Source organism: Lachnellula hyalina, assembly GCF_007821495.1.
Source record: "Lachnellula hyalina strain CBS 185.66 chromosome Unknown contig00027, whole genome shotgun sequence".
NCBI lineage: Eukaryota > Fungi > Ascomycota > Leotiomycetes > Helotiales > Lachnaceae > Lachnellula > Lachnellula hyalina.
This window is the reverse complement of record NW_022157141.1, coordinates 140,305-164,775: the sequence shown is the minus strand read 5'-3', so window position 1 is coordinate 164,775 and position 24,471 is coordinate 140,305. Positions and strand designations below refer to the sequence as shown.

The following is a 24,471-nucleotide window of genomic DNA, read 5'->3' as shown; positions in this document are numbered from 1 at the left end:
TGGCGACAGAAAGTTCATACGAGTGCTTTCGGGTTCAGTCACGTGATTGATGTAGATGGCTAGCCCAAGCAGTATTGTTTCCCTAGGGAGAGGGGAGTAGTACCGACTTACTTAGGTTCAAAAATGCCTCTTGCGGGAAGTGTTCTGGTGTTTCATTGCGCTTATATAATCAATTCAAAGGATCTGGGTCATGGGAGGAAGTCAACACCTGAAACTATCTATATTTGGAAAGCAAACCACATTTCAAAGTCCATGGGAGACTTTTGACACTAGGGAATCGCTCAGAAATAACATAATAATCTTTATGGGCCTTCAAGTACGATCTTTGTTTCTTTCAATGAACACTGCTCCAGATTTTTCTTTCCTACTTCTTACTCCGGACTCAACAGCAACTGATTTGATAGCTTCTTACATGTGAAGCTCTGACACACTGGCCCCTATATAATGATTTCCCAATCAATAGCTCCATTGTCTAGGGAATTGAATTCCTTACGACTAATGTTATTCATTCCATGATTCGATTTCAAAAGTTGGTCTTACCCTCTGCGAATGCAGTGGGAACAGGGCGTGAAGAAGTTCTGGCTTACGAGATATCCCATCACATTTATGAAGTATTACTCCGAAGAGTTCTGGCGAGTAGCAACAGTTCCCTTGAATGGCATCCCTTTCTTTCTCCGTAGATCACCTGAGTGGATTACAGGTGACAGTGACGAGAAGTTGTCGTTGATGTGATATTTCAGCACGGACCTGATCTTCAGCCAATCTTGTTCTAGCCCCCGAAGCTGGGCGCTTAACAAGCTGATCACCAACCAACCACATCGACGACGGCACTTCATGCATGCTGAGGGGAACATTTTCCGTGTCCAGCCACCCCATCACCGTCCAGCACATCTGTAGGCGCTACAGTATTTGGATATCATGCGAGTTCCTGATGGGGCAGCACCGTACCATGTAGGGGCCAATGGCTTGCATATATCCCCTCTACAGAATCGCTCTCATGCCACCCTCCAATGGAAGCTCCCGCTGGCCTGGTACCGCCGCCCACCACAATGCAGCTCCAGACGAACAGTCGGTATATCACCCACAGCCGCCCCCCTTGAGGTCTTAGAGGCACGTTTCCATGTTCATTTTGTATCACGATACGTTTCGCAGCCTGGCGACGAACCTGAAAATCCACTGATGCTTTCGTTCTTGCGATAGCAGGAGCAATGCGTGCCGGATATGAGACAGTGATCAGAACACAGCTGATCCTTCTTTTGAGCTGGACTTATATAAGCTCTGCCAGTATCCTGAAGAATCTCCCCAGAGAGTACCCACTGAATATCGATTGGGGACCAGCACCATCTCCAGAAAACGGACCTCCTCTGTCAGCAGGAGCATCAAGAGACAAATCGCTCCTCCCAGCGCAAATCGGTGCCATCGTTGGGTCATATCTTTTCTGCGTCTGCGTTGTTGGGTGTGCCCTGATCCTCATCGGCCGAAGACTTCGACGAGAAGTCCTGCACTCTCCGAAGGCTCTTGATATTGAGATGATACAGCCGCATCACGGGGCCTACGCAATCGATATCACTCCTGTTTCCCCTGGCGCAAAGACACCAAACGGTACTCGCAACTTCTCCTGGCCTTCACCAGAGAAGACAGACCGCAATCCTTACGTTTTCCCCTCGACGAATAGATCGCCAACTACCCCGCCAGGCATTGGCGACCCTTTTGTCGATACGAAGATTGTCGACGCAGACCGCGATATGTTACAACGAGATCTGGAGGATATATATGCCCATGTGATGGAGCAGGAGGATGCCAAAGCAGCAGGTGTAGATCCCAAAGAAATGCCGCCTCCGAAGCCATTGCAGGGCGTAGCCCCAGCACCATCGGCATCACCTCAGAGAAAGGATTCGTCTCCTAAGAAGATCGAAAAAGCTCGACCTGCAAATATCAATATTGATGAGACGAAATCAATCCGCTCTCGAACATCATCCATTATGTCTGCACTCAAGTCCCCCAGGAAGAAGTCTGTCAGGTCAATCGAAATCTCGTCTCCAATTCTGACACCCTCTTCTTCGACTTTTCCCAAGCACGGTCACACTTCTTCAGACCTAGAGCCACTGGCGCCGCGATACTACACTCCGCCACCGCCACCTCCAGTTCCTACAGATCAAGTTCCATACACCCACTCCCGCAACAATTCCAACGTATCACCAACATCTCCAACACGCAGCATTGCGCAACAGATCTCGGATGCCCCACAGAGCCAACAGCACCGACCCTATCCGTCCCAAGCATCAGCATACTCCACGAACCGCGGTGACCTATCCGCCAAATCCGCAGAATCAACAAACTCCCAAACACCCCTCTACTCGCCCCGCGCGCCCCCCACAACTACAAACCCAAACCGTAGCCTCACACCCCAAACCCTTCTCCTCCAACCCGCCATCCACCAACTCCTCCACCCGTGCCCTCCCATTCCGAGCCTTTGAACCCCCTCTCGCATCCCCTTCATTCGTATCCCAGACCACCAAAACCACAGTCCTGGAACGAAGGAAAGCCCTAAACGGCCCACAGACTGGCGGGCTCAAGACGCCGTGGAGCGCAGGTGCTGTGCCCTATAGCCCGTACCAACCGTTCTCGCCGGTAATTCCAATTACACCCCGTTTGGTTACGAAAGAGGATAGGAAGGCGCAGAAAAAGGCCCAGGGACGGGGGCCGGTCAGAGAGTTGATAAAGAGTGAGGATGAGCTTTGGGATAGTGGATACTGATTGAGTTGGCGGTTGCCTTTTTTTTCTTGTGTTGGTTATATTTATTTTTGGTTGCGGGGAGTAGGAGGGGCATAGAGTGCTTCCTCTCAGAGGGAGTTTCATGATACCATGATTATTTTCTTGCTTAGCACAATCATATATATACATATGTATATTTCTAATCGCTTTCCTACATGACATCCGCTGAAGTCATTGTTATATCCAGACGCGTGCATAAAACATCACAGGTTCAAGTAATTGCTGTAATGTGTTTAGCTTCAGCTTTTGTTTTGTGACAGGTCGATTAAAAGTAAACAGAGGTGACAAAGCGGAGCAGTTATGTAGGCAACGCAGACATTTATCATGAAAGATGATACTAAAGCTGTTACTACTAGGAACGAGAGAGCTTCAAGCGTTTGAAGATGGAGTATTAGTAGAAGATTCAGTCTAGGCCCTAGGGCTTTTCATCTAAGGTAAGTACTAGTCATTTAACAATATAAGTCAAATCAAAAGTTGCAGATGAAACGGCATCCAAAATCTAGAAACGTTTAGAGCAAATCAAACTATTTTAGCTATCTGTGCTATATCGAAGCTTATATTCGTGTTCCTTTTCGGCACTTGCACAACATAAACTCCAAAATACACAAGCCAAACACCTCACCAAACACTACTCACCCCTCCCCTCGTCCTCTCTACATACCACCACCCCACCAGAACAAGCCACACAATCCCCACGCCCACAGAAAGCACAACATAAATATCCAGCGCCCCATCAACCCTCAAATCCCGCGCAAGTCGAATCCCCACCCCCCCGTTGATAATCCCCAGCATGATCACCACCCTCCCCATCCATACATGCAAAAAAGCAAAACGTCGCAAGAACGGCTGCGCGATAAATAGCACGAATACAACAGTACCGAGTTGCATATGCGCATGTTTCCACAACTACCCCCAAATTCACAGATCAGCTCTCATCCCATTCACAGCCCCCTTAAGAAAGAAGAATTCCACGTCTGAGCAGAGCAGAGCGCCTACAGTACCTCATTGTGCAACCAACTCAGCCAACACCCCAGCCCAAACCCCACGCACAGCACAGCCAGCCCTATACCCGAGCACCAAACATGTATCTTGACACTCCCACTCCCCCGCTTCTCGGGCTCCGAAAGCTCGGTGGTGCGGGGGTTGCGTTCGCGTTTCTCGTCCTGCATCTGGAGGATGCGCAGGAGCATGCTGCCGAGTGGAAAGAGGAGGATGAGCGCGCTGGATGTCACGACGCCATGCGCGATGTGTGCGCGCGTGCGGAGGGTGTGCGTGCCGTGGAGGCCGGGCATGGATGCATTGTCATCGTCGGCGCAGAGGGAAGAAGGTAGGACTGTGGTTTGTGGTCAGTGAGATGGGTGGTTTTAGCAGGTGCAGGCGGAGACTTACGGAGGAGTATTGAGAGGAGTATAAGATGTAGCGATCTATTGAAAGACATTGTCGTGGGCTGTGAAGAGCGAAGATGTGGTTGGGAAGGTCACGAAGTGGTGTATTGTTGATCATGATATACGCAGACGAGGTTAACAGCTTCATGCTGATCCAACAGCACGCGCGATGATTCCAGCAGTCGTTGGTACTAGAAGTCAGTCTCGAACTAGGACGTTAAGGCCTGAGAGAGACAACTGCTGTTTGTGGAAGGCGCGATGGGAACGCCTGTCGGCGTGCAGCCTTTAAAAAGCAAAAGCTCGTAGCATTACAACGATTTTGTTTTCTGGAAATACTTCTACCAGAACAAGGCTTTACCAGCTCCATATAGGATGCGAGGCTTCCCAAGTCCAAGTCTATAGATTATAGCTTTCAACTTGACTTGGGAGTCATTAATGGACGTGACATTTTCAGCTCAATATAATATCGAGATAAGCAAGCGCAAAAGAAATATAAGTCTCTATAATCAAAATTCTAAGTTTAACCAGTCGTGCGTAGGCATTAGAATACAAGGAATTGGAATTGAGTCAATGAATTTGTTGACATAGGACTGGAAGTGAAGCAAAGGTATAAAACCAAATGCATTGCACAACTTGTTTTATTCTTGTTTTATACAAGTAGACGGCAAGGACAGAATCATTAAGGAAAGAAGGAAAGGGAGATGTATACTCCCCTAAAGTAAAAATTTGTTGCCTTTACCCATCAAAATAATAGCGGGGCATTAAAGGGGAAATGTTAGGCGACTTTTTGATGACAGAGAAACTGCCCCCGATGGTAGCCGACACCAGCCGACTCACAAGTGAGCAAGTAGCATACATATTAACATTTCCTGGATAAAGTCTTTTTGGTGAAATCACCTATTGTATATTACGGCTCGTTAATTTAGGAAAGTTCAATATTTCTTCTTTTATTTTTGAAATCCAGTCCATATCACGAGATGTGCATATTGATCTCCTATTGGGGGCCGTGGGGTCCAGAGCTAACAATTATACGTCTTGCCCCATACCTAGGGCTGTGCAAAGTGACCGCATTGTCACCACTGCTACCTTATATTGCTCCGCCGAGCCCTTTGAGTAAGCCTCTTTGCCTATCATCAATAGTCTGCGGAGGCTGTGAAATAGACGTGTCTTGAAACGGGTCTATCCGGAGGCCTAGTGACCAATATGGTTTCAGCTTCACGATACGGTTACTGGAAGATCTATAATTCTTTTCTCAGAGTCTATTCTTAGGATTGAGGTCCTGTCGTGGTGATGCCGCGGTATTGATGCTGCGGCGGTGATACAATCTGCATGTAAGAGTCGGTAAGACTTCACGAGCTGCGATGATGATAAGATGTCTTGGAAGTCAGTCTTTGGGATAGCTTTTTTGAAAGCCAAGGAGCTCAAGTCTGCAACGCAAGTCGAACTGCAGCTACACTTATTTCCTACAAGTTTCTTGTTGCAGCAACTGGTTTGCTATTTATACCTCTGAAAGTTATGTCCGGACTCGAAGTCCTTGCAGCCGTGACGAGCATAGTCTCCGCATTCAACGGCTCGCTTTCCCTCTACCGCTCCTGGAGAGACAAAAGAACAGACCGTGTAGCAGATGAAGAGAATCATAAACTCGAGTGCTCTCTCTATACTGGTGCCACAACCATCCAGCAGGAATACGAACGGTACTCCACAAGACTGGGACCAAGGTTCTCGTCAGGGGATGGTACTTTCCCCCTTCTAGCATTTCAAACCTCTTCCGCTAATATTATTCATAGATGACTGCCAGTCGCAGCTAGCACAATACGTTACATACTTCCAATACGCAATCGAGACCCTCACCGCTGAATCTCATTCTCGCGGCATGCAACTGCCCAGCGTAGCAAACATCCTGGCCGTATCTGAAACCACGCGAATAGGGGTTGTAGGCATACTGGAAGAACAGTATCAGCGGATGGTGCAGGGAGGATCGGCCTCCAGAACATTTCTATCTCCTTCCCATCGTAGTGCTCTGAGGGGGTCTGTTGCTTGTGAGACAGAGAGGGATGTTGTGAGGAGGGGGGCTACTCCTACTTATAGGGATGAGTGGAGTGGACCATCTTAGTACTTTTCAGTCGAAGCGCTCAATGGAAGTCGTGTTTTAAGATTGTTTTGCTATTTCTAGAGACATATTAGAATGAAGTAATGTTCATACATATTTGAAGGAGGGGTATGCGTACTTATAAGGACCGCAATTTCCATACTTCAATCCTTCGGCTCGAGTAAAGTTTGGTGCAGGTAACCAGCTACATATCCCACTTTAGTCCAAACGTCGTTCCATTTGTTATCATCCTTTCAACTGCGGTGCTCAAGTAATTCGGAGTTCTTACCGGTGCTGAGTCTCCCCCGTACTACACAATCCAAAATTGGCATCTCCTAATAGTAGCTCTGCCACACCTAAAAAACCAGATCTTCTTACCTTAGAAAACTTTATCCTCGTCATATTCAAAGCTGCAATAAGGATACATTTCCAATCCGACATCAATTCCCGCACTCGTAATATCGCATCCCACAACCGCCATTGCAAACTCCTAACTATCCTTCGAATAATATGCTACAGGGATTGCTCGTTCAATTGAAGAATTGTGGCAGGGCAGGACAGAAGCAGAATTATCTTGTAACCCTTTGTTTCTGCAGATTAACTTTTGGGGTCGCTTCGATGGCAAACAGATCTGAGATCATCGGATGGCGTCATGATGATCCGGAAGAACATGCATTTAAAAATGCTTTGTATTTTAAGAGTCTAAGCAGCAATAAAGGGGGAACTGGCACGTGCCTCGCTAAGACCAGCAAGGTGTAATTCTGCAACATCGACGACGTGGACGTGTGTACTATACGTGGTAGAAACCGTAAAATAAAACCCGATCATCGATTTTTGCTTTGCAGACGCCATTTACGTGCTTTACATGCTAAGTCTTTAACAGAACTCGTCCAGGTGGACGAAAGTAACAGACATTTTACGAAGACAACAAAAAGCAACATCTTTTCTATAAAAGGACACGATTTCACATGTAAAAATAAGTAAAACGCGACTGTAACTCACTCAGCCAAGTATTCCGTAATGTCATGCTGAAAAGGAAACTGCGGATAGAAGATTACTTGGAAATCGTCATCGGACCGTGTCGGACCGCCCACGTGACCGGGATATACTCAACACCGTTAGTTTCCCTCTAGTTCCTCAGACTTGACGTTGGAAATAAGTGTACCTCATTGTAATGGACCAATGATCTATCAAGATGTTCCTGGAATATCTATTTGAGGTAGTTAGACATGGTTGGGGACCACTGTAATATGTACTCTTATCAATGGAAACTTGGGGCCGGAATTGGTGGGAGTGGTGATATTTGGTATATATCAGGCGTCTGGAAGGTTGATTCCAACTGGGAATCCTACATTTAAGATAAATACCACAAATCTCTACACTCGAAGATTGCCTTCACTTCATTACTTCTACTATACCCGAATATATACACCCCTCGAATAACAACTTTCATCATGTCGGAACACCTCTACGTCCGCACGCCCCTCACCCCATCTACCACCCTCTCCCAAGTTGCAGGCTGCAAAATCTTCCTCAAACTGGAAAACTTCCAACCCTCCGGCTCATTCAAATACCGCGGTACCTCTCACCTAATGCAACACTCCCTCCGCCACTCCTCGTCACCTTCAAAAGTCCATTTCTACTGCTCGAGTGGCGGCAATGCTGGTGTTGCTTGCGCGACAGCAGCCAAGTCGATGAACTTACCCGTTACTGTCGTCGTCCCAAACTCAACATCTGCATTCCTAGTATCTAAAATCCGACACGCCGGCGCGGAGGTCTATCAAATAGGAGCGGATTGGATCGAAGCAGACGCATTCCTAAAGACCAACTTGCTAGCTAACGATCCACATGGTTGTTATATTCCACCCTTCGATAACCCCATAATTTGGGAAGGAGCTTCCTCTATGTTCGAAGAAGTGTACGAGCAGATGGGAGACGAGTGTTTTGATGGCGTGGTGTGCAGTGTAGGCGGCGGAAGTCTGCTTACGGGGATTCAAACCGCTATTCAGCGACACCCCGAGGGTCCAAGACCGAGAGTCTTGGCGGTGGAAACAAAGGGCGCCGATAGTCTGAACGCCAGCTTGCGGAAAGGGCAACACGTCACACTTCCCAGAATCACCAGTATAGCTACCTCACTCGCCATCGTCCGCGTTGCAGAACGTGCATATGAACTGGCGCAGGAGGACAATGTGAGCAGTATTGTGCTCAGCGATGCAGAAGCTGCGATGGGGTCTGTCCGGTTTGCTGAAGACGAGGATTTGCTTGTAGAGGTTTCGTGTGGGGCTGCGCTCGCGGCGGTCTATAATGGCGACTTGAGAAGGATGCTGGGTGCTGGGATGGACGATGAGAGGTGGAGGGAGATGAGGGTTGTGGTAGCGGTCTGTGGGGGAAGTGATGTGTCCGAGAATTTGTTCAAGGAGTATCGGAAGAAGTACTCGGCGGAGGCGACAAGTATGGTCTCGAATACTGTCCCTACGGAAGAGTTGTCGGTTGGAAACAGTTTGGAGGGGAGAGTTGCGTTGGGGTTCGAAATGGGAAGCTGTTTACGGAAGGGAGCTGTGCCTTTGCGAGTATAATTCTGTAATATTTAATACCTTACGAACAACTGTCGAGAAGATCTTGTGAATAGACAGGAGAGCTTACCGCTCTGAGTAGTCTACGAAAGAATCAACACTTCATCGATGTGCGAGATTTAGATCACGCGCCGTTGTTGTAGAAATACGTAGAGCCTGGTGCTCCAAACAATGTCCAGTCATCAATCGTAAATGCCCAATCCTCTGGCAATTCGTCAAACTTAGGGGGGTTTGGAAGGCCCAAATTCTCCTCTAAAGGCGGGATCTGCATATCTTGAAACCCGCCGTTCAAAGAATTTGCATATGGGTTCTGGACGAATTGTTGTGAGGTCGGAGCATTTGGGATTATGGGTGGTTGATTTTGAGCAAGAGGAAGGTGCTCGGCCTGGTCAAGATCGCTTGCTTTGCTGACTATATCGGAAATACGATTGCTTTTTGAAGCAGACATGGATGCATAATCGAACACCTTCCACATCAGCGTCGCATCATCTTCTGCAAGACCGACCCTTTCGGTCTCAACTGCCGGTAAGATCCCATCGTAGTCGTCCTGAGAATAATAAAGAGTGCGTCGATTGCTAAGTCTTGCGGCTAGCTCCTCAACAATTCCAAGCTGTCAATGGAAATTAGCATATCATTCCCCCCAAAAAACTATCAATATCAAGTGACATACCAATTCTTGAATACTATTCCAGTACTTTGCAAGTTTTCTTAGAAATCTTATAGCATTTCGAAAGCTGAGTCTCGCGGCGGTTGCAATGTCCGAATGCTTGCTCAAAGTATGCTCGAGTTGGATAGTCGCCGCAATGGCGGCGAGAAACCCAATAAACGGATCGTAAAGCATCATTCTAGCTTCATCCATCTCATCTAAGAATCTGATAATCCATCTCGAATGGATGAGAGAACTCTTGTATGACTTCTGGAGGAAACTTGGAGGGACTTTTCTGATCACGTGCTGGAGCTTAATGAACATGATGAAGGGGTGGTGCCTATGATCGGTTAGAGAAGAAGTTGGAGTGGGGGCATAGAAGTTTCGCGTACACTAAACATTGGATTGACATGTAGGTAAGTTGAAAACAAAGCCAAGATGCGAAATATGGTCGTAAACCTGGTTTGTTGATGGCCTGTCGAGGAAAGTCAACTTCACGATATCGATGGGTAGAAAATTCTATGGAATATAATTAGCTTCATCCATTCTAGTAGTTACGGAGGCTTACGTGGCTCAAAATCAGCAAATCTATATTCGATAGTTGCAAGTTCAGACCCAGGCTGCCAAGGCGGCATTGTGTTGTCGCTGGAGGTTTGGAAGACGTACTTCAATACATCGTCCCAGATAGAATAAACACCAATGATCAGGGCGCCTAAATCTTGATCACCAGCTGCTGGTTCATTCGTGGTCGCCTTTTGGCCTGTCGCTTCACGTGATAGCCGTCCTTCTGAAATTGGCTTGCGCAGTTGAAAGTGTTGGTATGGCAGTGCCGGTGATACAAGACGGGTGATGCTGAAGGTCCTGTCGAGCATGAATAATGTCCAAGTACAACGTACCATTTCTTCCGTTTCAGTATCATTAAGGACCGCGTCAGTCAAATATCCAGATGACTGGGCGATTCTGATGCCTAACGAGAGTTGAGAGTGGGCTCTCCTCACACGACCATCTACAATAAGGAAGATTAGAAAAACCGATGTAGAGATTCATAGTATAAAGTTTGCACATACCGGCGAAATCAACCTGTGCTAAGAGGCATAGGCCTTGCAGGTACTGCAGCCCTGTATCGCCATCTCCATACAGCTGCAGTAGGTCTTTCCAAGCTCGGTCCGTCAGATACTGCAACCAGCTGTTGAGTTTCGATGGGTCTGTCCAAAATGGGTGCGAGGAGCAACGAATACTAAGAGCCAACATTGGGTTGAGGACGACTGGACTGATCGAAGCTGTCGCCCTAGTTGTAGTTGCTTGACACAGCAAGGCGTAAGGCTGAGCATGAAAGTGCTCAAAGTACATGTCGATTCCATCTTCAATAACGTTTGATGGCAGTATCCCAGGACCAGGTGATCTAGACTCGTCAGAAAAATCAAATTTCTGGGGGTTTGAAGAGAAAACACTGACTGCGGAGCTGTTCCCGGCTGCGACCTTGAAATTTGTAAAGGTTCTCTCCCCCTAGAATTGGTTGTATTCGTGGTTGCATTCGATGATCCATACACATTGGGGAAATTGGGCTGAGTAGAAGGTGCAGAGATGCCAGAGGCTGGAGTACTCTTCCTATTACAACCTTAGCACGTGACTTAATACCAACACAAGAAAGCATACTGCACAGAAGCTACCAGCTCTTCCAACTTTTGCTCAATAGTCCCAAATCTCCGAGAAACCTATTCGGCTATTAGTTCACGGGTTTTAGGAGATGGAGTAGAAGCTCCCACTTCATCCCCTGGCAATGCAGGCCGGACGTCGGATCTGCGACGCTTGCGACTCGGAGGCTCAAAGGCTTCATAAGTGCAGGTTTGATCCAATCTCTTGCACATCGAGCATTGAGGCTTCTCGCCTGGGCATTTGGATTTCTTGCGGCTGATCTAGTTAGTGTGTGTGTCGTGATATGGGACGCTGGACACGTTACCGGCAATTTACACAAGCTTGACGGCTTCTCCTGATAGGACTAGATCCACGTCCTTCTATTCCGCCAGCATCTTCGGGCATCGCGAGTGCTAAAGAATGTGAGTATATATCTATACATTATCAATGAAAGAATTCAAGTTGGTGGTGTGCTAGTGAGAGTTTCATGGCGGGCCGAAATAGTGGGGATTATTGTGTTGCTGACTAAGAATTATCTCTACCTTTCCCTTCCCATCCTTAGGTACTGGTGCTAACAATTTACCCCCTCTCAACCAGGATAGGGGCTTAACCGAGTGCATCACAAGCAAGCACTTCACTCACAATATGTTTCTTGTATGAGTATGGCTTCATCCAAGATATAAATCCAAATGTATCAGATATACCGAGAGCAGGTCTAGAATATTCTTTGCCTTACATTACTCGTATCAAGCTATCGTTAGTTTTCAGCTCCTTTCACTTCCCGTTTTCTCCTTCACAATGACATGTCCTATATCTTTAGGCCGTAGTAATAATGTCCCATGTTTTGTGGGCTATTCAAAATTTTTGAAAGGAGCGAGGCACTTGAGAACGGAAGTAATTCCACAATCCAAGTGAGATTTTCGCACCATGCAGTGACGCAGTCCAAGACAATGTTTCCGATCTATGGTCGCACCTTCCCGCCAATTGTCACCACGCTACTCGGAAGGCATCTCAGCCCCGCATCTCATCTCCATACCGTCCCCAGTTCTCCACGTTCTTCTATCCGCCTCAACTTTGCTCGAATCACTTTCATTACCATCCACGGTTTCCATTCGCAGCCCCAGAAACCCAATTTCGTACTTGGGCAGGGTTTATAAGAGCACGGAGGACCTCAATTACCGATTTATCAAAGAACAATTTGCAAATCCCCAAGAGCAAAATCAGCAAACATGGCTGCTACAGCGAGCCAACCCATGACCCAGACTGTTCCATCTTACCAACGCGTCGAACCCGGCTCTGTCAATATTCACGTTGCTGATGTTTCTAAAATCAAAACAACCAAGCCAGAAAACGTCGAAGAATCAACAGCAGAATGGGTCAAATCTTTTAACAAAGCAATTCAAACTCCCGGATTCGAGGCTCTTTCCGACCTCTTCCTACCCGAGGCATACTGGCGTGATCATATGTGCTTGGCTTGGGGCTGCAACACATTCAAAGGCCCGGAAGCTATGAAAAACTTCCTTAAGAAAGGCTGCAGATTGAGGAACGTTGAGATCGACAAGAGCAGTGATTTCAGAAAGCCGGTCATTATGGGATTCGATGGACAAGGCAAGATTCAAGGTATTCAGACATTCTTGACTACTGATTCAGATGTTGGACGTGGATTAGGTGTCGCGAGATTGGTCCTGCAAAACGGGAGGTTGAAGGCGTTTACGCTTTTCACTTCAATGAGGGAGATCAAGGGGCATGAGGAGACTACGTATGGGCGCAGACCCGAGGGTGTAGCGCATGGTGGACAGCCGGGACGAAAGAATTGGCGAGAACGACGTCTTGAAGATGAGAACTTTGAAAAGGATGACCCGACAGTCTTGATTCTTGGTAGGTGAATTCTGTGAATCCTTCCTGGAGATACTTACACGATCAAGGTGCTGGCCAAGGTGGTCTTACTCCTGCCGCGCGCCTGAAGATGCTGGAAGTTAGTACACTGATCGTTGACCGCAACGAGCGAGTTGGAGATAATTGGCGGAACAGATATCACCAGCTTGTGCTACATGACCCCGTTTGGGTAAGATCTACATCTTCGTCTTACAATCTTCACATTCTAACTCTTAAAGTATGACCACATACCCTACATACATTTCCCTCCCCATTGGCCCATTTTCACGCCTAAAGACAAGCTTGCCGGTTTCTTCGAGACCTACGCCCAATTGCTCGAGCTAAATGTTTGGATGAGCACCACCGTCAAATCCTCGAAATGGGATACAACAAAGAAACGCTGGGATGTTGTTCTCGAGAGGTGTAAGGAGCCCGGAATCGTCGAGACTCGTGTCCTCCACCCCAAACATATCATCCAAGCTACTGGTCACTCTGGCGAGAAGAACTTTCCCTCTCATATCCCCGGAATTTCAAGTTTCAAAGGCGATCGACTGTGCCACTCCTCGGAGTTTTCGGGTGCCAAGATGGAAGGAAAAGGTAAGAAGGCAATAGTGGTCGGGTGCTGCAACTCAGGACACGACATCGCGCAAGACTTCTTCGAAAAAGGTTACGACGTTACCATGATCCAGCGATCGTCTACATGTGTCATCTCCTCCAAGGCAATTCTCGAGATTGGACTTGCGGGACTTTACGATGAGCAAGGCCCACCTGTCGAAGACGCCGACGTAGTATGCTGGAGCATCCCATCTTCCGTCCTGAAATCAATCCACCAAGATGTAACAGCCGCCCAGAACAAGCATGACGAAAAACTCCTTGCCGGTCTCGAAAAATCAGGCTTCAAAATCGATCAAGGCCCCGACGGTGCTGGTCTGTTTATGAAATACTTCCAGCGTGGCGGAGGATACTATATCGATGTCGGTGCATCTCAACTTATCATTGACGGCGATATCAAAATCAAGCAAGGGCAAGAAATCGTGGAAATCTTGCCTAATGGGATGAAATTCGGCGATGGCACCGAGCTATCTGCCGACGAGATTGTGTTTGCTACTGGCTATAAGAATATGCGAACCCAGGCGAGAAGTATATTCGGCGACGAGTTGGCAGATCAGGTTAAGGATGTGTGGGGCTTTGAGGAAAATGGTGAGATGAGGACTATCTGGCAAAAGACTGGCCATCCTGGCTTCTGGTTCTTTGGTGGGAACTTGGCGCTTTGTAGATATTGGTCTCGGATGATTGCGTTGCAGATCAAGGCACTTGAGGAGGGCATTTGCGAGTATAATGATCGTTAGATGGAGTCTTCTGGTGGTTAATGACTTAGGCCTGCGTTACATTTTCTGTGCGCTGTTTTACAATACTATAGATACCTATTTCTTTGCTTTTTCAACTCGTGTGTGGATTGAAAAGTGCGCCTACCCCGCTTAGGAGTATAGCCATAGGCATTTCATACTAATATAGTCATTAGGCAAGGAAAATCGTCCTCTTGTCTTAATTTCCTTTCACAGGCACAGTATAGTTATAGTATAGATTACTGCCATAGTATCCAATACCTTTCAGTCCACCGAATACACAAAGTGAGTAGTTGAAACACTCCCCATACATTTTGCTGCATTAATTACATTGCCACCTATCACCAAAATCTTCAACCTCCTGGGATGCAAGTGAAGGGACTGGCACTAGTTGCCGCTGCCATCAGTTTGGTTATATAAAGCGCCAGCATAGCCTTTCTTCCATCCCAGCCTTTGAAAGTAAGACTTTTCTCTTCTTGTACGTAAGGATACTTATTTCTAGAGATCAGATCTGATTTTAAGTAAAAGAATCTATCTATTCTGTAATATAGTACGGTGAAAAGCAGTTATTGAGACCAGGTGACTAGGCTCAGTGCTAGCTCTTATCGATCTGAGTAAGAAAGGGAAGAAGGAAATACGATTAGCTGAAAGGAATTCTGGAAGTGTTTTCTCCTGGGAGACATGAGGTTTTAGAGACAGCTTGAGAATGAAGTAGACTAGGGCATCTCTCGTCTGTGCGTGATCTAGGATATACGGATCCAAGCATCTATGCATGTCATACATGTGTTAGTATCAGTTCCATAGTCTGTCAATAAACTCCGTGCGGAGTAATTGAGCAGCAGAGGTCAGGGAGAGTAAGTGAAATGAAATGAAATTAAATAAACAAACGTACAATAAACCGACCATTCAACAGTCCCCTTTAAACTCCTACACACCCCCTGACTCTGCAGATTCTCCACCGCCACATCAGCATGATACCAGCCGTCCTGCACCAGATCCACGGCTCGGTCACGGAGTAGCTTCACGGAAACTGCTTTCGCTAGTCCGCGTCCCCGGTACTCTTCCTGGTGGTAGGTTTGGGTTAGTATAGTGCGCTTACGGTACGGGGGAGTGCTTGGTTTGCTAACCTCGCAGTGTAGCGTTTTCAGTGATCCATCTGGACCTTTTTATACCAGGCATAACGTTAGTTCCATGAGTCAAGAGAATTACAATAGAGAACAGGGAGGAAACATAATATACCTAGAAATGCCCATGCGATTGGTACGCCAGCGCTTGTTTGAATAGCGACGCTGGGGAGCGCCTTCATCAACTCCCTACACCACTGTCATGTCAGTCCATCATCCCAACCCATTGTCTTCTATCCATTAAAAAGAAGCAGGACTCGGACCAACGTACGCTTTATAAGGAATCGCAGTCCGCGACAACACAAGCGGGATATCCTCTGCTCTCACAGACGCCCACACCAGCCCCTCAGGCAGCTCTCTCACTGCCGGTAAATTCGCCACCTTGAACAAAAACTTCAAGTGTTCCGGACTCTGCATCTTAACCAGCGAGTGCTTCTTCAGCAATCCCCAGACCTTCACATGCAGACTGGCGATTAACATGTTCCCCTGGTTTGCCCGCGGCGCGGAAGCGGAATTTGAATTTACATATTCTTGTTCGAGGCCCGCAACGTGTGTTAGCAGAGCTAGCAGTTGCGCCTCGCATACGGCGGCCGAGCTGGGGATCGTGGGGTGCTCGATGGAGGAGTAGAGCCACATTTCTGCGTTGGGACCGCGTGAGAAATCTAGGTAGGCGATGAGGAATTCTGGGGCTGGGGTCGGGGATGAAGTAGATGTGGATGTCGGTTTGGAGGCGGCGAATGTAGATAGGATGTGTGAGTATGCTGTTTGGCGTCCTGCGCTGGTGTTCATGAATTGTATGCGCCGTGATGTTGGGAGGGAGTAGGGCATGTGGTGCGCTAAAGCCTCGAGGACTTCATCAGGGGGTGAGAGGTCGTCTCTGATAATTATCTCCATTTTGGTTATTTGGGAGTAAACATGTACCAATATATATATGATTCTGTCGTGAGATTCTCATGTAGGAGGGAATGAACGCCTTTATATGTGCTGGAATTAGCAAGCAAAAGGCGTGAACCCAGAAGAGTCATACATGGGATGTGGGCTTCTATTCTTGAGGCTGTAAGCACGGCCCACCTAATCAGGGGCGCCAGCGCCCTAATCAGGCATACATGAAAGCCTAATGCTATTGTATTATCAGGTATTGAGGGCAGAGAATTGAAAATATAGTGGAATTCAGGGCGCAATTATTTAGTATTGTCCTTTTCATGAATATCATAATGAAAGCTTGTTGGGGCGGCTGAAGATATACACCTAAACTCGATATAATCTCCTTCCACTCCACTCCAACCCACCCCCCGACATAAACTCATCAACAACGCTCATTTATTCTTCCCACCACTTCGCTTTCGCTTTCCCTTCCTCATTAATTCAGGTGACCCAATCTGCCGGCAGCCAGATGGCCAGACGAGCATACAGGTAACTTGTGTATCTGGATTCTTGGCCCCAGGCAGACACCACGCCCTGCGGCATCTCAATTTCCCTCATCCTAAAAATCATCTGATCCCAGCCCCTCATCCTCTGCCCACCTATCCCCACCTGCCTAACGAAGGAAGGGCTGAATGATACTTACGCCGTATTGTATGAATTTCCACTCGGAGATGAAGGGTGGAGGTGCATTGTCGAGAATCGTTTTTCAAGGTGAGAAGAGATGATTGCCCATTGTTGAACCGAAGGGTTACTTTAGAAGTGGAGGTGAGCTTCAGCAGCTTTTAGCTTATCGTGAAGGCACGAGAATACTAAGTCATTTTCAATTGAGAGAAGAAAAAGAAGAGACTTCGCAAAAGTAAGTGACAAGGTATCATGAATTTATTACAACTGGACGTAGAGTGGAGTAGAGAAGCGTCATAGAAGAAACTGGACTTCAAACAACAAATCTTTGGCCAAAGATTGTGAAAGCCCCGAACCACCTTCCTTCCCTTTGCGCCATGTAGAAAACGCTTAAAGCAAGAGAAATACAACCGTACCCCGTTTAATTACTTCCAGAGTCCCTTACAGCCGCACCAGAAGCTCGATACCAGACATCGCCTCCCCAACGCATCATCCTCTCCACGGCTTGTGTAGGTGTAACAGCCGGTCTGACATCCAGGTAGAAGACGGGCTCGCCAGTCGGCTCAGGAGGGGCCGAGTAATAGTCGATCACGTATCTAATTTCCTTCTTCTGGCCCTTGACTTCTCTCTGTACGAACCAGTCGTGGCGATCAAATGGAGGTTCGGTGCTTTTCACAAGTTAGCATAATCCCAAAAAATCCATCCACTTCAGTAGCAGATGAAGTGCACTTACCCGAAAGCACTAGGATAGATCCATCCCATAACTTGTATCATAGCGGCCTTGGGCGTCATCTCTTTCGGCCTTCCCATAAACCTAATCAGCTTGGGCTGCGCAACCTCATCCTCATTCGCACCAATATCCGCGCCTGCCATTGATGCCGCTTCTCCCTTCTTACAGATGTCCCATCCTTTGCCCAAGCCCTTGCCGAATCTGCGCTCCCATTCCACAATCTCAGCCCATGCGCCCTCGTTCAGGAAATTATGCACAGAAACCATACTCTCTACGGCTGTAGCATCAGTATCCGTATAGCCTTTCCGTAATAATGCATTGTACATCTGCTGCGGTGATGGGTACTCCCAGTTTCCTTCTCCGGTGCCCCTTGGGATTGTAGATGGTTCGCGCTCCGTGGGAAGGGTTACGGTTTGGTTCTTGGCGCGCTCTTGGGAGATGTCGGAGAACATGTAGTTTAGGGGATTATATTTGGAGTATTTGGACAGCGATTTTGTATCGCTGGTCTTGGAGACGTCTGTTGGCGTATACGGACAAGCGGATTCGGCGGGAGGTGTTGGAGGTTTAGCGACGGTGTCGTTGCTCTTGTGCATAGGACATGCTGGCTAGAGGAGTGTTAGGAGTTTGTTCTGGTTCTCTGGAGAAACAATACTTACTGGAGGTGAAGCATTGCCACTGGGGATCGCATGAGGTGCGCTTCTGGCATTGATAATGGAGACATCAGAATCGGCCCAAAACCAACCCATGGCGACCGTGGTAAGCAGTAAATCTAATACTGTATAAATGAAGAGAAGAAGGGCGTTTTCAAGTTGAGTTGTTTGATGTTGAGGTGGCGTTTTCTGATGATTGTAGATTGTAGTGGTTTATACAAGTAGAAAGAGGAGAGGCGATGATCCTCGGTGGATTTTCTTTTTCTGCCACTTTGACGGCTTTTTCCGTTCACCGGGTTCTTCCTTGCCCCCCTTTTCATAGCCTTACCACTCACGCTAGCAAAGTACATACCTACATTAATATATATTGATAATTGATATGTACAAATGGCCAAGACTTCATTTTTTCCTCTTTTAGACTTCAAAGCTATTTCTCCGCATTTGAGACAATCTGCATGCATGTCTTAGTGTTTATAAACTGGGATCCTTGACGTCACTAAATCCAAAGCAACTTTCACAAGCTTCAAGAAGTCAGTTTACACCAAAACAACTTGGTATTGCTCACCACCCCCCAAATGGAGCAACGGTAGCATTTGTGCCCGCAATAATATTCCAATACAGTTGGGAATATGGGGGCAGCATTGATCTTAGGCCGAACATGCCTCCGTCAATCCCTTCCCCGAGCCCGACCTTTCCTTCAATGCCGCGGTATCCAGGTCGCGACAAAACAAACATATAGTCGGGGATGGAGGCATTTTCGACCACCACCTGGCCGCGAAGGATTGGTACTTGCTGCCGCGGTGGCATTGAGTCCAATTGCGTTTGTGCAGCTTTCGGAGAAGGATAATGACGGTACGGAACATACGGCCGAGGGGCGAATGCTAGCGGCGTCGAGGGATGAGATCAAGAAGGAGGTGAAAGATGATGTTCGTGGCATACGGCGCATACGAGATAGTATCATCTACTATGTGGACGTGTATTTGTGGGAGCCTCTGTGTACTGGGACGCGGTTCCTACATCTGGCGGTCATCTTCATCCCGGTTATGATGACGGTACCTGTAATCTGGATAGGAAGCAGGAACAAGGAAAGGGACAACGAGAGATCTGGCACGCTGTGGTGGTACCGGTTTCTTGTAAAGTCAATGGAGCGTGCTGGACCAGCTTTCATCAAGGTAGGATCTCATCCTCTGCTTCCACCACTGCTAACCCTCCCCAGCTTGGACAATGGGCAGCTTCTCGGACAGATATCTTCCCCACTCAAATGTGCGAGGTCATGTCCCAACTTCACTCCAATGCTCCCGCTCATTCTCTACATGAGACCAAGAAAACCATACGAAAAGCATTTGAAGGCCGTCCCTTCGAAGATATATTCGAGGAATTCGAGACGAAACCGTTAGGAGTTGGGGCCATTGCACAAGTATACCGTGCCAAACTAAAGCCTGACCTCACTGCGCCTACAGATCTAGACGAGGAAGATGTCCACAATCTACGGAAGCAAGTCCGGAAAAATGTCGATACACTGATAAAGAGTACCCCTCACCGAGTTCCATCCTCATTCGTTGCCATAAAGGTTTTACATCCAGGTATAGAGCATATGATCCGCCGAGACTTACGAATCATGGCCTTTTTTGCTTCAGTGATAAACGCCCTCCCAACAATGGAGTGGCTATCCCTTCCTGATGAAGTTGAACAATTCGGTGAAATGATGCGCCTACAACTCGATCTCCGCATTGAAGCCGCAAACCTTACCATATTCCGCAGGAACTTCAAAGAGCGTACCACAGCCTGGTTTCCCTATCCTTATACGGACTTCACTACGCGACAAGTCCTAGTCGAGGAATTTGCACAGGGGATTCCTTTGGCTGACTTTATGGAAAACGGGGGTGGTATATTCCAAGCGGAAATAGCCAATGAGGGTCTAGACGCGTTTCTGCGTATGTTATTACTCGACAACTTCGTACATGCCGATCTCCACCCTGGAAACATCATGGTCCGCTTCTACCAATCCGCCCACCCGAACCTTTCATTCTCCAAATCCCATCAACACGAAGACCCACAAGCGCAGCCCGACGTAACAGAACAGGTTCTCGCACGCCTCCGTCCTTACCGGAAAGGAAGAGACAAGAAGGCATGGGAGCTCGAACTCGCCAAAATCGACAAGGAAGGTTTCCGTCCTCAATTGATATTTATAGACACTGGACTGGTCACTGAGCTTAATGCAACGAACCGCCGCAATTTCCTAGACTTGTTCAAAGCAATCGCCGAATTCGACGGCTACAAAGCAGGGCATCTAATGTGCGAGCGTTGCCGGCAACCAGACGCTGTAATCGACGAAGAAATATTCGCGCTTAAGATGCAACATCTTGTTCTTGGCGTCAAGAGTCGCACATTAGCGTTGGGGAATATGAAGATTGGGGATATTCTTAATGAGGTGTTGGGAATGGTTAGAGGACATCATGTGAGAATGGAGGGCGATTTTGTCAATGTTGTTATTAGTATCCTACTGCTCGAGGGCATAGGGAGGAGTTTGAATCCGGATATTGATTTGCTGAGTAGTGCGCTGCCGATACTGAGGCAGTTGGGGGCTCAGAGTGGGGGTGGGATGTTGAGACAGGGTGACTTTTCAATGTTGAAGGTATGGGCGGGGTTGGAGGCAAGGAAGTTTTTGCAGGCTAGTATTGAGAGTGTGAGTTTCCCCTTTCCCTCTCTTTTATCAAAAGTCTCGTACTAATAATTGCAGGTTGAGAGATGTGTAAAGTATGATCAGCTCTCGCCGAATGTATAGATAGGTAATGGATGGTATGAACGGCGTTTGGTTAGATACACGAAGCAACTCGACTTAGAAAAGAGAATAGATCCTTGTTCAAGAAGTCGCTATGGTGTAAGTTGCATCTCGAAGTTGACATTATTTCTTTGCGTGAATCATTTGTCACTGCTTGTTCGTCACACGTGAGCCATGCCCATGTCATAACTGACCCTTTTTTTTGGACGAACCCGTTCCCAAGGACCCGAATTATCATGGAGACAAGGTACTTCACGCCTCATTCATTTCTTCCACTCTATGTGCAGGGACTCTCGTCGAAGTTGGACTTATTTGCTGTTCAAGCCGCTTTCGCCGTATATTGATTTCTATTATGCATAGCATAGTTCTCTTTCTGCCACAAGCATCCAATCTACAGTGAATGAGAAGGCAAAGCATCTCTCACATCCATCCTCCTTTCACGAGTCACGGAACCAAAAACACAACCACAAATCCGATGTCACAACGCTTTGATTTATCACCCACGCATACCTGGTCGTATAGACAGCCCAACCAAGTCCCTAAAGACAATCTCCCGCACTCGAGCAGTTCTCACCAGCCGCTCAAACTCATGACTCACGACCCAGCACCAGACGTGGCCGGCTATGCCTCGTCTGTCTACTCCATAGACCTCTCTCTCGTATCCACGAATCTGCTCCCTCCCACGCTCACCAAGCCCCCTCGAGCTCGCATCCCCACAACCTCCTCTCAACCCCCCCATTTCAACTTCCATCTCCAAGATCCGGAGTCCCTCAAACTGATATCGAGATCACGCAACCCATTCACCCCACCACCAGGTACAGGTACAGGTCCTAGTCCATCCATCATCGCCCTAACCATCTCCTCCCTCGGCCTGCTCTGCCTGCTGATCTCCCTGGCCCTCCTTTTCACCACCTCCTCCACCTCTTCCATCACCTCCAGCACCAATTCGCTCCCCCCCACCGCCTCCCTCACATTCCTCGTCCTCGCCATCCTGCTCATCCTCGCCGGCCTGCTCCTCCTCTCTATTTCATATTACTGGAACTGGAACAACGAGAAACACCTGGCCCCTGCTTCGACGCGCTGCCTGAGGGAGGGGCTTGTGGAGCTCGAGGCGCAGTGGGAGGTATTCAAGGCTGTGTCGTATGATAGTACGGAGAGGCCTGTGGAGATGACGCAGACGCAGACGCAGACGTTTGCCGGAGACGATAGAGCACGGATAGGGAAGTGGAAATGGAGACATGCTATCAACACGGCGGCAGCGGCAGCGGTTGCTTTCTCCAAAGCTCGCCTAGCAGACCATCGCACTCGCAGCCGCGGTAACCCTACACTCCGCGCTGAGCTTGGTCCTGTTCCTGTTGCAGTGGAGCATCGAGGGCATGGGAGTGTGTGTTAACTGCATGGCTCGTTCGAAGGGGATAGGAGGAATGAGACTTGTAAGGGCCCCGGCTGTTTGCACGATAGCTGGATGTGTGGGGTTGAGGAGGTGAAGGAGAGGGGGGAGGGGGGTGCACGTGCGAAGCTAGGGGATGGGAAGGGGTTTGCGATAGGGGGTTTAAAGGGTAAGAGGGAGGATGGGGATGGATTTATACGCGCTGTGTTTCGTTGATTGATGAATATGGGTGGTTGCTTTGAGGTAGGTAGCGTTGATTTCCCGTACTTGGTAGAGTGCCTGATTTAGAGGTTTTTATAACATTTTTTATGGTCCCTATATACATGACTGTTTGGCTTCTATTTGAATGGGGTTGCATGCTGGATATATATACGCGTGAAAGAGTGGTGGCGTGAGGTTAGAATTGGAGTTAAACAAATAGTTTTTGCGTGACTTGTAAATGGCGGGAATACGATATGGGAATTGTTTGTAGACGATACTATCGTGTAGTATTTATTGATAAGAAGAGCGAGGATATAAATGATAACCAAAGATTCGATGCCATAGAATGATACTACAATCCTAACTAACAGTTTTCAATATTCCCACCATCGCACTAGGGGGCAAAGAATGAGAAGTTGTCATGTTTACTTATTAGTCAGCGTATACTTCGTAATGCCACTATTTGCCACTCTGGTCTCACTCTCTTTGTTTCATATTCGCCTCATTACTCGTACCTACAGTACTAGCCCACCCCACTAACTCCAAACAGATCAACGCACAAACCGCGCAGCAGCCGCAAACCGCACAAAACCCTCAAAACCGCACAAACAACGCACGCTGTGATTGGACGCTGTGGTGGAGAAGGGTTTACTCCGGGTATGGAATTTGGGATATAAAGACAGCCTTTCTTTCCGTTCCATCTGTCTGTCTCTTTCTCTACATCAACAATTCAAGACAAACATCAAACCAAATACATACCTACACTTTTTAAATACCCATAACCACCAATCAATACCCAATACCGTCATCATGAGCGGATGTGGATGTTCTGGCACTTCTAGCTGTAAGCCTCACCTACCCACTTAACTTTACCCCTCCCCCTCCTCCCCTGCACATGCACACACATGCCCCTGCCAACGCAGCTACTATACTGTCCCCTTTCCGCAAAGAAAATAAAGTCAAGTGATGGGCACAACAGTACTGACATCAATACCAGGCAACTGCGGCACCAGCTGCTCGTGCTCCAGCTGCGGAAAATAAATCCTATCCTCACCACGAGTTACCCATCGTCGCATCGTGACTCTTCCCTTCATCGGCGCGGTTCCGTTGGTTGTTTGGCTTTCGATCGGTTTGGGATAGGGGTCGTTTGGATATGATATGATATGATATGTTGATACCAAGAAAAGAGGAGGGCAAAGAGGATGTTTCGTTATGAATGGATTGATGGGTTGCGCTGTTTATCGATACTGGGCTATTACAAATGACACTGTATTGACCCACGTCTTATCTTGATTTCTGGTATTGCTCTTGCTATTACTACCCCGTGAGTAGGATGTGATTTCTTGTGATACAACGACGATATCTACCGACTGGGCAAGAGTTTGTACCACGGCACAGCACTGCACAGCACAGCACTATGTGTTGCTGCCCAAGAAACGACAGGTATATTATACAGTACCTCCGTGACGCCTTTCAGCTATCCCGCTGTCTTTTCGTCTCTTCTCTTTCTTGAACCCAGTACACCTACCTATCCTTTCAGTCATTTGCCAACTAGCCTTCTTTACGTTAATTAATATATCTTTAATTGCCAAGACCGTTGCAATAGTTGCTTTGCTCTGTTTGTCGGGGTGCATGCAGCTGCTGAAGTCTTACCTGCGAACTCTTGGGTATATTGGAATCACTCATTATCTTCGCACACAGCTACCTAGCCGAGGTAGCTACTAT

At 47.7% G+C, this 24,471-nt stretch overlaps 7 protein-coding genes across 7 annotated transcripts; 4 read left to right on the top strand and 3 right to left on the bottom strand.

The window, feature by feature from the left end:
• Nucleotides 1-5,675: 5,675 nt before the first annotated feature.
• LHYA1_G002412 (uncharacterized protein) lies at nucleotides 5,676-6,313 on the top strand (the record flags this gene model as incomplete). Its single annotated transcript, XM_031147389.1, has 3 exons — nucleotides 5,676-5,895; nucleotides 5,948-6,199; nucleotides 6,249-6,313. 3 exons carry the CDS (start codon nucleotides 5,676-5,678, stop codon nucleotides 6,311-6,313), a joined length of 537 nt encoding a protein of 178 aa, XP_031007466.1.
• A 1,390-nt stretch (nucleotides 6,314-7,703) lies between these two features.
• SDL1 (L-serine dehydratase) lies at nucleotides 7,704-8,825 on the top strand (the record flags this gene model as incomplete). The annotated part of the gene is made up of 1 exon (XM_031147388.1): nucleotides 7,704-8,825. The coding sequence occupies one exon, from the start codon at nucleotides 7,704-7,706 to the stop codon at nucleotides 8,823-8,825; it is 1,122 nt and encodes a 373-aa protein (XP_031007463.1).
• Nucleotides 8,826-8,946: 121 nt separating this feature from the next.
• Nucleotides 8,947-10,818, bottom strand: LHYA1_G002410 (uncharacterized protein; the record flags this gene model as incomplete). Its single annotated transcript, XM_031147387.1, has 5 exons — nucleotides 8,947-9,432; nucleotides 9,493-9,808; nucleotides 9,861-9,987; nucleotides 10,037-10,474; nucleotides 10,536-10,818. The coding sequence occupies 5 exons, from the start codon at nucleotides 10,816-10,818 to the stop codon at nucleotides 8,947-8,949; spliced, it is 1,650 nt and encodes a 549-aa protein (XP_031007464.1).
• A 1,514-nt stretch (nucleotides 10,819-12,332) lies between these two features.
• On the top strand, nucleotides 12,333-14,327 carry YUC1 (putative indole-3-pyruvate monooxygenase; the record flags this gene model as incomplete). Its single annotated transcript, XM_031147386.1, has 3 exons — nucleotides 12,333-12,981; nucleotides 13,029-13,168; nucleotides 13,218-14,327. The coding sequence occupies 3 exons, from the start codon at nucleotides 12,333-12,335 to the stop codon at nucleotides 14,325-14,327; spliced, it is 1,899 nt and encodes a 632-aa protein (XP_031007500.1).
• A 740-nt stretch (nucleotides 14,328-15,067) lies between these two features.
• Nucleotides 15,068-16,342, bottom strand: LHYA1_G002408 (uncharacterized protein; the record flags this gene model as incomplete). Its single annotated transcript, XM_031147385.1, has 4 exons — nucleotides 15,068-15,090; nucleotides 15,217-15,486; nucleotides 15,564-15,637; nucleotides 15,720-16,342. 4 exons carry the CDS (start codon nucleotides 16,340-16,342, stop codon nucleotides 15,068-15,070), a joined length of 990 nt encoding a protein of 329 aa, XP_031007499.1.
• Nucleotides 16,343-17,414: 1,072 nt separating this feature from the next.
• cyt-2 (Cytochrome c heme lyase) lies at nucleotides 17,415-18,469 on the bottom strand (the record flags this gene model as incomplete). The annotated part of the gene is made up of 3 exons (XM_031147384.1): nucleotides 17,415-17,661; nucleotides 17,727-18,328; nucleotides 18,380-18,469. 3 exons carry the CDS (start codon nucleotides 18,467-18,469, stop codon nucleotides 17,415-17,417), a joined length of 939 nt encoding a protein of 312 aa, XP_031007486.1.
• Nucleotides 18,470-19,002: 533 nt separating this feature from the next.
• On the top strand, nucleotides 19,003-21,158 carry YPL109C (ABC1 family protein, mitochondrial; the record flags this gene model as incomplete). Its single annotated transcript, XM_031147383.1, has 3 exons — nucleotides 19,003-19,545; nucleotides 19,590-21,059; nucleotides 21,114-21,158. The coding sequence occupies 3 exons, from the start codon at nucleotides 19,003-19,005 to the stop codon at nucleotides 21,156-21,158; spliced, it is 2,058 nt and encodes a 685-aa protein (XP_031007501.1).
• Between the last annotated feature and the right edge of the window lie 3,313 nt (nucleotides 21,159-24,471).